The following is a 15,037-nucleotide window of genomic DNA, read 5'->3' on the forward strand; positions in this document are numbered from 1 at the left end:
ATCAGGATCTGAGAGGCAGCAGAACTGCTAAAGAGGAAACACTGGACTCGTGAGAATCAGAATTGGCTTCTTGTGTCTTCTCATCTGCATTTGCTGGTAGGATCAGAGAGAGAGAGAGAAAAATAAAAGGAGAGAAAATTAAACAGATTTAGTCACAAACCAAAATGTCCATCCCTGTGTGGGTGCCAACCATCGTTCTTTGGCGCCAGTTAAAAAAAAAAATAGCCAGGCAGCATCAGCATAATGCAGGGGGTCTCACCCTGGGAAGCTCCGATGACCTCCTATTCTGTCATTTTGTCACAAGTGGCCTACTCAAGCTCCTGTTGATACTCACAATCACAGATCATTTGTATCGATCACTGCGCTGCATGTTAGATTTAGGTTTATTTGTCATTTATAGGTTAACACAGGGTCAACATACAATGAAATGTGTATGACGATGATGTGGATGGCCTGGTGTTCTCCGCCTTGCTGTTTCCGATAGTCCACGATCATCTCCTTGGTTTTGCTGATGTTAAGAGACGAGTTGTTATCCAGGCACCAATTACTCAATGCCAGCACCTCCTCTCTGTAGGCCGTCTCATCGTTGTCAGTGATAAGGCCTATGATGGTTGTGTCGTCCGCAGACTTGATGATGGTGTTTGTGCCGTGTTTTGCAACACAGTTGTGGGTGAACAAGGAATACAAGAGGGGGCTGAGCACACAGCCCTGCGTGGCGCTCCAGTGTTTAAAATGAGTGATGAGGACGTGTGTTTGCCGACTCTCACCACCTGGGGCCTGTTTGTGAGGAAAAAGAAAATCCATCTGCAGATGGTCGTCCCCAACCCAAGGTCGTCAAGCTTCAAGACGAGTTTTGAGGGGATGATGGTGTTGAATGCCGAGCTGTAATATGTATTTCCTCTTTCCAGGTGGGTGAGGGCAGTGTTTATTGTTAGCGCTATGTTTATGCTTCTCCAATGTTTAACACTGCGTTACACACTCGCCGGCCACTTTATTAGGTACACCTGTTCAACTGCTTGTTAAAGCACAAATCTCTAATCAGCCAATCAGATGGCAGTAATTCATTGTCTTTAAAAACGTGGACCTTGTCAAGGCCACCTGCTAAAGTTCACACCGAGCATCAGAGAGGAGAAGAAGGGGGACTGAAGTGACTTTGAATGTGGCATGGCTGTTGGTCTGAGTATTTCAGAAAGTGCCGATTGACTGGCATTTTCACGCACGACTATGTCTTGGGTTCTCCGAGAAAGGGAGAAATATGCAGTGAGTGGCACTTCTCTGGGCGAAAATGCCCTGTTGATGCCAGGGGTCAGAGGAGAATGGCCAGACTGGTTTAAGTTGACAGAAAGGCAACAGGAACTCAAATATGCACTCGTTACAAGTGAGGTGTGCAGAAGAGCAGCTCTGAACAATGAAGCAGGTGGGCTACATTATATAAATATATATATATATTGTGGAGGGCAGCCGGGTCGCCCCTTCTACATACATTCCGGAGGACCACCCATGGGCGTCTCAGTACGTCCCCCGGGACACTTGATGGCAGCCTCCCTGGCTGAGGATGGTGCCTCGGTTTCCCGCAGGGCTTCATGGGAGATGGAGTTCTCCACAGCCCTGTTGGGATCTGGGGTGGCCACCAGGGGGTGCTGCATGGTTCCCTGAGCCGGCCTGGACGCCGGAAGTGCAATCAGAGGAAGGTGGTCAGGCACCTGGAGCACTTCCGGGTGGGCTATAAAAAGGGCCAGCAACCAACCACTCAGAAGCCGGAATCGGGAGGAAGAGGACGAGGTTGCCAAGGAAGAGTGGTGGTGCTTTGGATTTGTGCTTACTGGGACTGTGTTGTGGCTCGGGGGGTTCACGGGGAAGACGTGCCCTCCAGCTGAAGAAAGTTTTTGCTTGGATTTTACACGTGCCTCTGTGTCAGTCTGTGCCAGGTCGGGCGCTATACAGCGTCCTTTATCACACTATATATATATATATATATATGTGTGTGTGTGTGTTATACAGTATCTACCAAATAATACAGACAGCACACGACATGTGGCATGTGGGGCTCGTCAGGTGTACACACCTTTGCATCCCCTTATAGGGATCGAACCTCGGATGTCAGCGCCTGAGGTGAAGCCAAATGCACGAATTGTGTGTCTGTTGGGGGAAAAAAGAGCAAGAAGTGACTAATAAATCCTTCGCAAACATGATCGAGGACCCATATTCTAACACTCCTTCGGAATTTAAGAAATGGACGCAGATGTCCTTTGAATGATATCCAATTATTATTATTATTATTATTGTTTTATTGTTTTTCAGCGTAAAGTAAATTGTATTGGAATTGTCTCCGTATGTGAATGTAGGGGCATAGGAGGCATTGCTGCCCAGGGGCACCACAGAGTCTTAATCCGGCCGTGCCCACGAAACCTACCCCGTGTCGATATGACATTTTCTTGCGGGTATTCCGTATGGACAAGCTGTGAAGTTTCTAATATGGTCTGTCGGATTTTTGTAAATTCCTCCGCACACTAAACTCGGGTGGATTTCCTTCGAATGACAGGACGGGTCGACCGAGCGGCTTAACACGGCAGCCTACATAAACAGGCGAGCGGTCGTTGTGCCGTCACCTTCAGCACCTCGGCAGATTGTCGCGACTCCTTTCTTTCTTTCTTTCTTTCTTTCTTTCTTTCTTTCTTTCTTTCTTTCTTTCTTTCTTTCTTTCTTTCTTTCTTTCTTTCTCTCTCTCTCCTAATGCATCGCCTACACCGCGTCCTTGCTGCTTTTCTTTCTGTCTCCACGAGATTCCAGTCACGTCCTGCTCTTCGTTTCCTTTTCTTTCCTCTCCCACCCTCGACTCGACGCTCCAATTGCTCACCTCCTCCTCCTTCTCATTCCTCTTTCTTTATTTCTTTTCTCTTCTTCTGCTCCCTTTTGTCGCTGAAAGTGCAGACCCGCAGCTCGTACGATGAGCCCGAAACATCCGCTGGGGGAAATCAAAGAAAAGACACACGACACGCGTCATCAAAGAGCGACTCGACGGAGAGAAGGCGGATGCCGTGCAGATCCGCGGGTAAACGCTGCCACCTACCGAACAGAGGAAGGTTCGTTTATTAACCTTATGGTTTTCAATGGGTCTGAGTAGCTTCGAAAGCTTGCATATTGTAATCTTTTTAGTTGGCAAATAAAATGGGTCATATTGCTTGATTTTTCACTCTGTTCATAAGGCGTATTTCTACTTTTTTGTACATTCGCCGGCCAGTTTATAAGCGCACGTTGCTAATAGCGGGTTAAACCCCCATTTGCACTCTTATACCTAGATATTTTATTAATCCCAAGGGGAAATTCCCATACTCCAGCAGCAGTATACTGATACAAAAAACAATATTAAATTAAAGAGTGATAAGAATGCAGGTATACAGACAGACAATAACTTTTTATAATGTTAACGTTTCCAAAACCCAGTCCCCCGACCCCGGGTGGAATTGAAGAGTCGCATAGTGTGGTGGAGGAACGATCTCCTCAGTCTGTCAGTGGAGCAGGACGGTGACAGCAGTCTTTCGCTGAAGCTGCTCCTCTGTCTGGAGATGATTCTGTTTAGTGGATGCCGTGGATTCTCCATGATTGACAGGAGCCTGCTCAGCGCCCGTCACTCTGCCACAAATGTCAAACTGTCCAGCTCTGTGCCTACATTAGAGTCTGCCTTCCTCACCACACACCTTCTTTATGCTGCCTCCCCAGCACACCACCGTGTACAAGAGGGCGCTCGCCACATTCATCTGTTAGAACATCTGCAGCATCTTATTGCAGATGTTGAAGGACGCCAGCCTTCTGATGAAGTATAGTCGGCTCTGTCCTTTCTTGCACAGAGCATCAGTATTGGCAGTCCAGTCCAATTTATTGTCCAGCTGCACTCCTAGGTATTTATAGGTCTGCACCATCTGCACACAGTCACCTTTGATGATCACGGGGTACATGATGGGCCTGGGCCTTCTAAAATCCACCACCAGCTCCTTGGTTTTGCTGTTGTTCAGTTGTAGGTGGTTTGAGTCGCACCATGTAACAAAGTCATTGATTAGGTCCCTATACTCCTCCTCCAGCCCATTCCTGATACAGCCCACGATAGCAGTGTCGTCAGTGAACTTTTGCACGTGGCAGAACTCCGAGTTATATTAGAAGTCCGATGGCTGAACAGGACCACAGAAAGCACAGTCCCCTGTGGTGCTGACCACAATGTCAGACGTGCAGTTCCCGATACGCACATACTGAGGTCTGTCTGTAAGATAGTCCACGATCCATGCCACCAGGTGTGAATCTACTCCCATCTCTGTCAGCTTGTGCCTAAGGAGCAGAGGTTGGATTGTGTTGAAGGCGCTAGAGAAGTCTAGAAACATAATTCTTACAGCACCACTGCCTCTGTCCAAGTGGGAGAGGGATCGGTGTAGCATGTAGATGATGGCATCCTCCACTCCCACCTTCTCCTGGTATGCGAACTACAGAGGGTCGAGGGCGAGATTGACCTGTGGCCTTAGGTGGTGAAGCAGCAGCCTCTCCATGGTCTTCATCACATGTGACGTCAGGGCGACAGGCCAGAAGTCATTCAGCCCACTAGGACATGATACCTTTGGGATGAGGGTGTTGCAAAATGTTTTCCAAAGCCTCGGGACTCTCCCCTGTTCCAGGCTCAGGTTGAAGATGTGCTGTAGAGGACCCCCCAGCTCCGATGCACAGACCTTCAGCAGTCGTGGTGATACTCCATCTGGACACAAAGTCTCCTCAGCTCTCTGCTTACCTGGGCTGCTGTAATTGTGGGTTGGGGTAAACTCTGTCCTATGCTGGTATCAGCAGATGGATGGGTGGAGGGTGCAGTACTCCGAGGTGAGAGTGGGTGAGGGTTTGCACTCTTATACCTGTAAGGCCTAAAGAAATGTTCTAATAAACTGATCTGACAGACACATCTTCTGAGAGGAGTGTGAGTCTTTTCAGATGCTAACCGGCCACTTTATTAGGTACACCTTGCTAGTAGCCTGTTGGACGCCCTTTTGCCGTAATTCTTCATTGCACCGATTCAACAAGGTGCTATTAACATTCCTCAGATTTTGTCCCATATTGACATAACAGCATCACAGAGTTGCTGCAGATTTGTCGGCTGCACGTCCATGATGAGAATCTCCCGTTCCACCACATCCTAAAGGTGCTCTACTGGATTGAGATCTGGTGACTGTGGAGGCCATCTGAGTCCAGTGAACTCCTTGTCATGTTCATGAAACCAGTTAGAGATGATCTGAGCTTTGTGACATGGTGCGTTATCCTGCTGGAAGGAGCCATCAGAAGAAGTTGGTCATAAAGGGATGGACATGGCCAGCAGCAATAATCAGATAGGCTGTGGCATTTAAACAGTGCTTAGATGGTACTAAGGGGCCCAAAGTGTGCCAAGAAAATATCCCCCACACCATCACACCAGCAGTAACAGGGTGAACCGTTGATACAAGGAAGGATGGATCCAAATGTCTATCATCCAAATGTCACAACAGAAATCGAGACTCATCAGACTAGGCCAGATTTTTCCAATCTTCTATTGTCCAGTTTTGGTGAGCCCGTGTGAATTGTAACCTCAGTTGCCAGGCTTGTCACGCCTTCTGCTGTAGCCCACCTGCTTCAAGGTTTGACATGTTGTGCATTCAGAGATGATCTTCTGCATACCTCAGTGGTAATGAGTACTTTTGTGAGTTACTGTTGCCTTTCTATCAGTTCAAATCAGTCTAACCATTCTCCTCTGACCTCTGGCATCAACAAGACATTTTCACCCAGAGAATATTAGAACATTCTAGATGAGAACAGGCCATTCAGCACAAAAAAGCTCACCAGCCCTGTCCACTTAATTCTTCTAAAAAAAAAAACATCAAGTGGAGTTTTGAAAGTCCATAAAGTCCTCCTGTCTACCACACTACTTGGTCGCTTATTCCAAGTGTCTATCATTCTTTGTGTAAAGAAAAACTTCCTAATGTTTGTGCGAAATTTACCCTTAACAAGTTTCCAGCTGTGTCCCCGTGTTCTTGATGAGCTCATTTTAATGTCACTGTCGCAATCCACTGGACTAATTCCCTTCATCATTTTAAACACTTCAGTCAGGTCTCCTCTTCATCTCCTTAAGGCTCAGCTCTTTTAATCTTTCCTCATAACTCATCTCCTGTACTCCTCTAATCAGCCCAGTCGCTCTTCTCTGGACCTTCTCTGGTGCTGCTATGTCCTTTTTGGAGACCAAAACTGCACCCAGGACTCCAGATGAGGCCTCAGCAGTGTGTTATAAAGGTTGAGCAGAACCTCCCGTGACTTGTACTGCACACATCAAGGCACTATATAACCTGACAGTCTGTCAGCCTTCTTAATGGCTTCTGAACACTGTCTGCCAGTCGATAGCTTAGAGTCCACTATGACTCCTAAATCCTTCTCATTAGGTGGACTCTCGATTTTCAGACCGCCCATTGTGTATTCAGACCTCACATTTTTACTTCCTATGTGTAATTCTTTACATTTACTGACATTAAATTTCATCGTCCACAAATCTGCCCACCCTGTCTACTGTCCAAGTCCTTATGTGATGATATAACTGATTCCAAATTATCTGCTAATCCAGCATTTCTCAACCTTTAAGTATTTTCAACCCAAGTTTTCATAACAGTTTTAATCGTGCCCCCCCCCCCAACGTTGTTTGAAAGGAGCCCCCTAATACTAATTTGTTATTTTTTAATTAATGAGATATCCATCCATCCATCCATTATCCAACCTGCTATATCCTAACGACAGTGTAATGGGGGTCTGCTGGAGCCAATCCCAGCCAACACAGGGCACAAGGCAGGAAACAAACACTGGGCAGGGTGCCAGCCCACCGCAGTAATGATATATCATAGATGCATATAACTTTTATCAACATTTATCTAACTCTATATTTATTTTTCTAGTATCAGAATGTAGTTTAAGTTCATTTGTTTTGGTTTCAATAGATGTATTTTTCATAATTTCAATTCTTGTGTTCTTTTTTTCACATCTTTGCGCCCCCTTAGGGGGGCCCGCCCCACAGGTTGAGAACCACTGGGCTACACCATCTATCTTGGTATCATCTGCAAACATAACCAGCTTGTTCCTTATGTTCCGATCCAAATCATTTCCATATATTAAAAATAACAGCGGCCCCAGCACTGCCCCCTGCTGATCACACTCTTAATATCGGCCAAGAACTGCCCCTCACTGGATATTTTCCCTTTTTCTCAGTAAATCCTAGAGATGTTTGTGTGTGAAAACCCCAGCAGATCAGAAGTTTCTGAAACACTCAGAGCAGCCCGTCTGGCACCAACGGCCATGCGACATTCAGAGTCACTTTCCCACCACATTCTAGATAGATAGATAGATAGATAGATAGATAGATAGATAGATAGATAGATAGATGTGAAAGGCACTATATAATAGATAGATAGGCGAAAGGCACTATATAATAGATAAACAGGTGAAAGGCACTATATAATACATAGATAGATAGATAGATAGATAGATAGATAGATAGATAGATAGATAGATAGATAGGTGAAAGGCACTATATAATAGACAGGCAAAAGGCATTATATAATAGATAGATAGACAGGAGAAAGGCACTATATAATAGATAGATAGATAGATAGATAGGTGAAAGGCACTATATAATACATAGATAGATAGGCGAAAGGCATTATATAATAGATAGATAGAATTTGGCATAGTAGACAGGATTGCATAGATAGAATTTAATGTTAGTATAGTAGGCAGGATTAGATAGATAGATGTGAAAGTCAGTATATGAAGATAGATCAATATCATTACTGAATTTTTGTAGTTACTTGTTCCCCTTTTCTCTTATTAATCAATTGTTTTCTTCTGTGTCTGCATATTTTATGAAGTATCCAAATGTGTAAATTAAAAAAAAATACCATGGCAAAGATGGCAAACCATTGTAACAAGGGTTTATTATTAATGATATAAAATGAACGATACAACACTATAATGTGAAACAGAATCAATCCAAGAACAGACGACTGACTCTGACAATTCATTTTATAAAGACACTCAACTCATGGAGTCCTCCACACAAGCCCACTTTAACACACTCAGCCCCAGGTCTCCTTTACAGCACCACTACCCTAACACAGACATGTCCATCGTGTGCTCAGCAGATCTGCACATCCCTCGACTCACCATCAGGCCATCACACCCTAGAGACGTTTTCAAGTCGACTTCTCTCTCTGCTTTATTATTATGCAGTGGAAGGAGCACACAAATTGCATCCGGGGGGGCTTTTGCAATTGTAGTGCATTTAGCCCGTGATGGATGGTCGTACCAGTTGTGTTGAGGGCTGAAAGATCAACAGATGCCCACAATCACATTCTCATCATCAGCAAATGGAGATTTGCCTTGATGAATTTTGCTATCAGTGTTATGCAACAAAGCCCACCATGTTAAGATACCCACCACGAGTTGAGTACTTAGAAAAGTTACATTTCAGTCCTCCCTTAATTTCTTCATTCTTCACTCTCCAAAATTACTTCTTTGCAGCTTCTCTCAGGGTTCATTTCTCCACAATCAGTTTAGTTTGTTTACTTTCAGGACAGGTGTGAACCTAACACTTGGGTCGTGAAGCCTTTTTTTTTTCTTTTTTGCAGTTACTGTTACTCAGTGAATATTCTCAAATGGCTATTAAGTCTGCTGCTGTCTGAGAACCGCTTCACACATTCAGCTTTTTCTGAGAAATGCTCGACACTGTCAGAACAGCCCTGAGGCTTCTTACCACTATGCATTATTTTATGGTCTTGTAGAAAACTGCTGTGTGAGAATTGTTTACCACACTCGGTACAACAATAGGATTTGTCTTCATTGTGGATTCTTAAGGGCCTATAGATATTACTTCAAAGTGAAAATTCTTTACCACACATAGAGTGGTAATTGGGGTTTTCCTCAGAGTGAATTTTTGAAGGATTGTGAAGGTTGCCATTGTGGGAAAATCTTCTGCCACATTCAATACTGCAGAACAGCGTGACTTCTTATACAATTCTGAAGATTGCTATTTTTGGGAGAATCGTTTTCCACATTAAAACCAGCCATAGGCCTTGTATTTCAATTAATTTCTCTAAATGTTCTTGGTGTGCGCACTATCAAGACAGCAGTGAATCTCGCTCTTTAGTCACAAAAGTTCAGTTGAATTGAGATTTTTTTTTATTTTCATCTTATGTGATTCTGAAGACTTTTCTTGTGCAGCAATGTCTTGAAACGTTTACAACAGCCCTGCACCTTTTGTCCAGTGAATTAATTCTGATCTGATGCTATAGACTGTCACTGCCGGTGAATTGTTTGTCACATTCAGATCATATTGTTTTTCTCCAGTGTGGATTCTTCTATGTATTTTTCTGTTAGAAAGAAAAAAAGGAACTGTTTACCACCTTTAAAGCAGTAATGAGATTTTTCTCTCGGGATCGGATCTTTAACAATGGCTTGATTTGCTTACTTTCAGGACAGGTGTGAACATCAGCCTTGAGACATGAAGCAATTTTTGCACTGCTACTGTTCTTATTATTTGAGATTTGCTGCCCCAGCTTGGCGTAAGACTTGCATGGTCCCTAATGGTGCATCCTTAATAATTAAAATGGAGTGATGGTCGTTGGTAGGACATCTAGTGGATCCTGGATTTTTTTTTTTTAATAAGTCTTGCTGATCCCATCTCAGTTATTTTACTAAACCTCTGGCTCACCTCAGATTGCATTTCTTGATAATTGGTTATTTTTTGTCTTTCCATTCCGAGTGCGGCGTCTACAGAGCACCCTGGTGTGGCAGATCTGCAATTTTTTTTTTTTAAATAACAGATGCTCATATTTTTAATATATTTTGCTCAGACAAACAAGATGACAGGGGCACTTAACATCAAAGCATCTTGTTTCCCTAAAGCGTACCAGGACATCAAAGCATCTTCTCTTCTTGAAATGTACCAATAATTGATTGCCTTAAAACATCTGTGAAAATGAAGCAGAAGACCAGGAAACAGTCGTGTGGATAACTTTATTGGCTTGGGAATGGAGACGTGTAAAAAGTTCCAAAACGTTGTGTAAAGACATCCATCATACGGCTGGCCAGCCAATCAAATGGGTGTGATATCACATGTCCGGAAGCCCCAACGTGGAATTTTGAACAGAAATATGGCTTGTCCAAGGGACCAATGAGAAGTGGGAGAAGGCGATGTCAGAAGAGGAGATTGAGTCACGTGTGACGGGTTCATCTGAACGTTAGCGAAAGCTAACCGATTGCCAGATCAAAAGCCGCCCCAGGGCAACTTCCAGTCCTTGAGCCTTTTCGTAAGTTGTTTCTAAACACTATATCCAAACGCTTACATTTTCGATTTTATTTTCTATCATGTCTTGTTTTATTTGGTATTCTTATTCATTCAGTCAGTCCGTCCGTCATTCATTATCCAACCCACTATATCCTAACACAGGGTCATGGGGGTCTGCTGGAGCCCAGCAAACAAAGGGCGCAAGGCAGGAACAAATCCCAGGCAAGGCACACACACCCATACATCAAGCACACACACTAGGGACAATTTAGGACCACCAATGCACCTAAACCTGCATGTCTTTGGACTGTGGGAGTAAACCCACGTAGACACGGGGAGAACATGCAAACTCCACGCAGGGAGGACCCGGGAAGCAAACCCAGGTCTCCTTACAGCGAGGTAGCAGCACTACCACTGCACCACCGTGCCACCCTGTTATTCATTCATAAATACCATTATACTTTGTTCTTGGATCTAGAATGGGGGTTCTCAAAACTCTGTGGCTGCAGGCTTTTGTCCCAAACACACTCATGAGCAGTGATAATAATTCATCTCATGGAATTAGCTGGTCTGTTTTTCAGTTCTCTTATTCTACACTCCGACAAGCACAATCGTATGGCTTTTAAATGTATATTTAGATATATTTCTCTCTTTTCAATATCTTTAAATTCTTAACTCATTTTTTTCCTATTATTTTGACCTTTGTGTGTGTAGTTTGCTTTTTTCTCTGCATCCCAATAATGACAATAAATAAAAAGCACAGCAGACACCTGGGAAAACAAGACCGAATGATGAAAGGCCGCAACTACTTTAGTGCCAGAACCACTAATTAGTAAATAATGAATTGAATAACCAGAAAACCTGGAAAAGTACAATGAAAACTGGGATACAAATACTGTTAACAAGAGCAAACTACATATAATTGCTTAGTACATTTTATTAAAAAAAGGACCAAACGTATTTTTGTCATTTTTTACTTCGACTCCAAAACACAAATAAATTGGGTAAGAACAGCTCACTCACTTCATTAGGCTGGCAGTCCAATTCAAAACAGAAGTTGGTTGGAACAAAAAACCTGCAGCCACAGTGGGTCCCCAGGACCCCCTGAGATTGAGAACTGCCGATCTAGAGTGGTCGAAATAAGAAACTGAAAATTTAAGACACCTGCGTGAAGAGTTTGCCACGTTAGTTGCTCACAAGGTTAACATGCCTATGAGTTCGCTCCTCAAAAGATAGACGACTGTGGTAAAAGCAGGGCAAAATGTTTGGCTGGTAAGCGGCATAGAAACAAAAGAGTTGTGCTTTTAGTTGTGTCACAATGACACCTGCATGTGTGTCACTGCTGATGACACGAAGTTCTTAAGTAGAGACTCCTATAGGGTATTGTGTGATGGACTTAGGCATTACCATGATCTAAATTAGGATACCTGTGCATGAATGTGAAGGGGTTTTAAGTAAATAATGGGGGGCGACTGATAATTAGGCTTTCATCTGAGACTGTCTATAGGAATCCCTGTTTATTTGTGTGTGTGTTAATCTTAAGGTGCAAGAGTAACACACTTGGTAAGTCCCACATAACCCACGATAATAACACGAAGTAATCACCTGGAGCTGCAACATCAATGCTCCACGCTTCATCAGACTGTTTTCCTTTGGCGCTTATGTCTGGTTTCCGCCATCTTTGTTCCGTTCAGTTAGTGCTGGTCTTACTGTCACCTCCTCATTTTGTGTTCCTCGATCTGCAGTGTGGTCCAAATGCATCTCTCCCACTGGTAAGTTATTATTACTTTTGCATATTTCTGGTGCAGTAGTCTGGCCATTTTGTTGTGTATTTGTGTGTATAAAGTTTCTGCCATCAGCACCACGTGACTGGCAAACCAGATTTGTCTCTTTTCTCATTCTTTTGTATTGCCGTCCTCTGTGGCCATTATTAGGCACTCATCCTTTGGTTTCAACTCATTCCTTGTGAGCCATCCATGGGTTAAATCTTGGTCTGCATGGGTCTGGAGCAGGTGGTCTGCACATTTTCTGCTATATCTGTGCTCTTCTGTTGGTCAGTCCTGGCGTATTCTTGTTTTTGATGTGGTGCCAGATGCAATACTGTGGTCTCCGTACACGGTGGTGGCTTGTCAGTCTGGCCTTTGCTGCTTCTGAATGTTTGGCCGACCGTAATAATCGATGTTGTTTTAGGCTTGACTGCTTCATACTGAAGTAAGCGCTGTATGCGGTGGTCTGTTGGGTAGTCCAATGACCGTAGCCCTGTACATGTAATCTGTATTTCTTCAGTATGAATTCTTACGTGTGCCTGAAGACCTGCCATTGGAGGAATCATTTGCCACATTCAGAACAGCAATGTGGCCTTTCTCAGATTTAATGTCTCTAAATCGTCTGGGTGTGCTACTGTCATCACAGGAGTGAACCTCACTTTTTAGTAAGGAGAGTTGAATTGTACTGCATTATTTATTATTCTCTTAAGTTTGCAGCAAGGACTCGATGCAACACCTGCATTGTTCCTAATAAGGCTTCATTTTGCAGTTCTTAAGAAGTTATTGCAATTGGTAGGATGTCAAGATGGGCTTTTCTCCAGTATGAACTCTTCTGTGACTCTGAAGATTGCTATTGATAGTGAACTGTTTCCCACATTCAGAACAGCCATACGGCTTCTCCCCCGTGTGAATCTTTCTGTGTCTCTGAAGATGGCTACTCTCCGTGAATCGTTTTCCACACTCATTACAGCAATATGGCTTTTCTCCAGTATGAATCCTTACATGCGCCTGAAGGCTGAAATTATGGAGAAATCGTTTGCCACACTCAGAACAGCAATAGGGTTTCTCTCCGGTATGAATTCGTTTGTGCTGCCAAAGATTGCTCCCGCTGGTAAACTGTTTGCCACATTCAGAACAGCAATAGGGCTTCTCTCCAGTATGAATTCTTTTATGACTTTGAAGATTGCTATTGATAGTGAACTGTTTTCCACATTCAGAACAGCCATATGGCTTCTCTCCTGCATGGATTTTTTTGTGCCTCTGAAGATGGCTACTCTCCGTGAACCTCTTTCCACATTCATTACAGCAGTATGGCTTTTCTCCAGTATGAATTCTTGTGTGGTTCTGAAGATTAACTTTGCTGGAGAATTGTTTGCCACATTCAGCACAGCCATAGTGCTTTTCTCCAGTATGGATTCTTCTATGTCTTTCGAGCTTGTAACTGCCAGAAAATTGCTTGCCACACTCAGAACAGCAATGTGTTTTTTCTCCAGTATGAATTCTTGTGTGTGCTGGCAAACTGCTCTTATGGAGGAATCTTTTGCCACATTCGGAACAACAATATGGCTTTGGTCTTGTATGAACTGTATTGAGATCAGACTTGTTCTTATAAGTTTGTCCACAGTCTCGTTCAGCACACAAAGCCTCCTGATCTGTGGTACGCACTTGTCGGTGGTCAATGTTGAGGACTTCCCTCACAGGAAGAGAACTGCACTGGAAGGAGGCTGCTATCAGGTTCTCTGATCCTCTTGTTGACTTCTTCATCATCTCCTCGTCTAGTTTGTGTTGCAGTCTGCACTCGTGAGACGGCTTAGCAAATGGCGACTGGGAGCAGCTGCCGTTCTCTTGTAAACCTGCAATTACACAAAGAAAAGTTTTAAGACAAACAAATCCTTAACATGAGATGGCACACTGGTTAGTGTTTTTGCCTCATTCTTCATGAGATTGAGATGCCACTGCGTTAAGTCTTACTTGAATAACCAAGAGTGGCCAAGTAGCAATCTTCAACAGATGGGTGCCTGAGCACATCACATTTCTGAATTTGTACACCGTATAATTAGTTAATGACATTATGCAAATAAAAAAGTTAACTTCTAATTACCCAGTTTAGCTGTAAATGTACTTGTTCAAAATGTCAGACTACAAACACTTAAAACAATGAAGTATTCAGTAGCAATGTCCTATACAGTTTTCACTTCTCACGCTATACTTTAGAATTAATAGAATATTCATTTATCAGCTATGATGTGCGAGTCCCAGTCTTGCACCCCAAAACACAAGGCTGAGTCTCAGTACTTTAGCTTTATTCCGCTGGAAACAGGAACAGCACGATTATCTATTGTAGCGGGTTCTATCACTCTCCTATACACAGACACAGCAGTCAGGCAGGGTCGAGGGCCAGGTTAGTGGCCAAGTAATACTGTGCCCCTGCATTTATAATGTTCCTTGCATCACCAATCAACCACAGGCACATAAAGCGCGGCCACCTCGGATCTGCTGCAGCTGTGAGTTGCTGCTGCACTGGGAGCCTGTGGTTGCCCTGGCAACTGAAAAGTTGTCTTCCACAGATGTGGAGATCGTGCTTCAGGATGCTCTTCGGCGTGTCGTCCCATTGGTTGGGGGAGTCAGAAAAGAATTTAGAAACCCAAACATAAATTGTGCATTTCAAAGACCGCTGCAGCGTCTGGTGTTGTGCCCTACTGTCACTCCTGCCGATTACTCTGCCCTCATCAGAATAGCAGATTGCACAAAGTGACTGGCCACACACGCATCAATGATGTTTACAAGGGCTGACCCCATGCCCTGAACGATTTGTGTTTTACACACTCAGCCTTTAATGAGCCCGCTGGGACCGTGTGTCACACAGGGTGGGGTGCTGTACTGTGCAAGTGACATCACTGATACTAGTTTGGAGAAATGCATTGTACACGGTTTTACTTATCCA

General features: G+C 43.8%; 1 protein-coding gene across 1 annotated transcript in view; it reads right to left on the minus strand.

Annotated features, from left to right (window-relative positions):
- Window positions 1–12,276: 12,276 nt before the first annotated feature.
- Window positions 12,277–15,037, minus strand: part of LOC114641591 (zinc finger protein 585A-like) — a 62,696-nt gene continuing 59,935 nt past the window's right edge. The window contains exon 5 of the mRNA XM_051927754.1: window positions 12,277–13,946. Coding sequence (XP_051783714.1) covers window positions 12,874–13,946 — 1,073 coding nt within the window. The 3' untranslated portion in view covers window positions 12,277–12,873. The remainder of the gene's footprint in view (window positions 13,947–15,037) is intronic.

Source organism: Erpetoichthys calabaricus, chromosome 5 (genome assembly GCF_900747795.2).
Source record: "Erpetoichthys calabaricus chromosome 5, fErpCal1.3, whole genome shotgun sequence".
Taxonomy (NCBI): domain Eukaryota; kingdom Metazoa; phylum Chordata; class Cladistia; order Polypteriformes; family Polypteridae; genus Erpetoichthys; species Erpetoichthys calabaricus.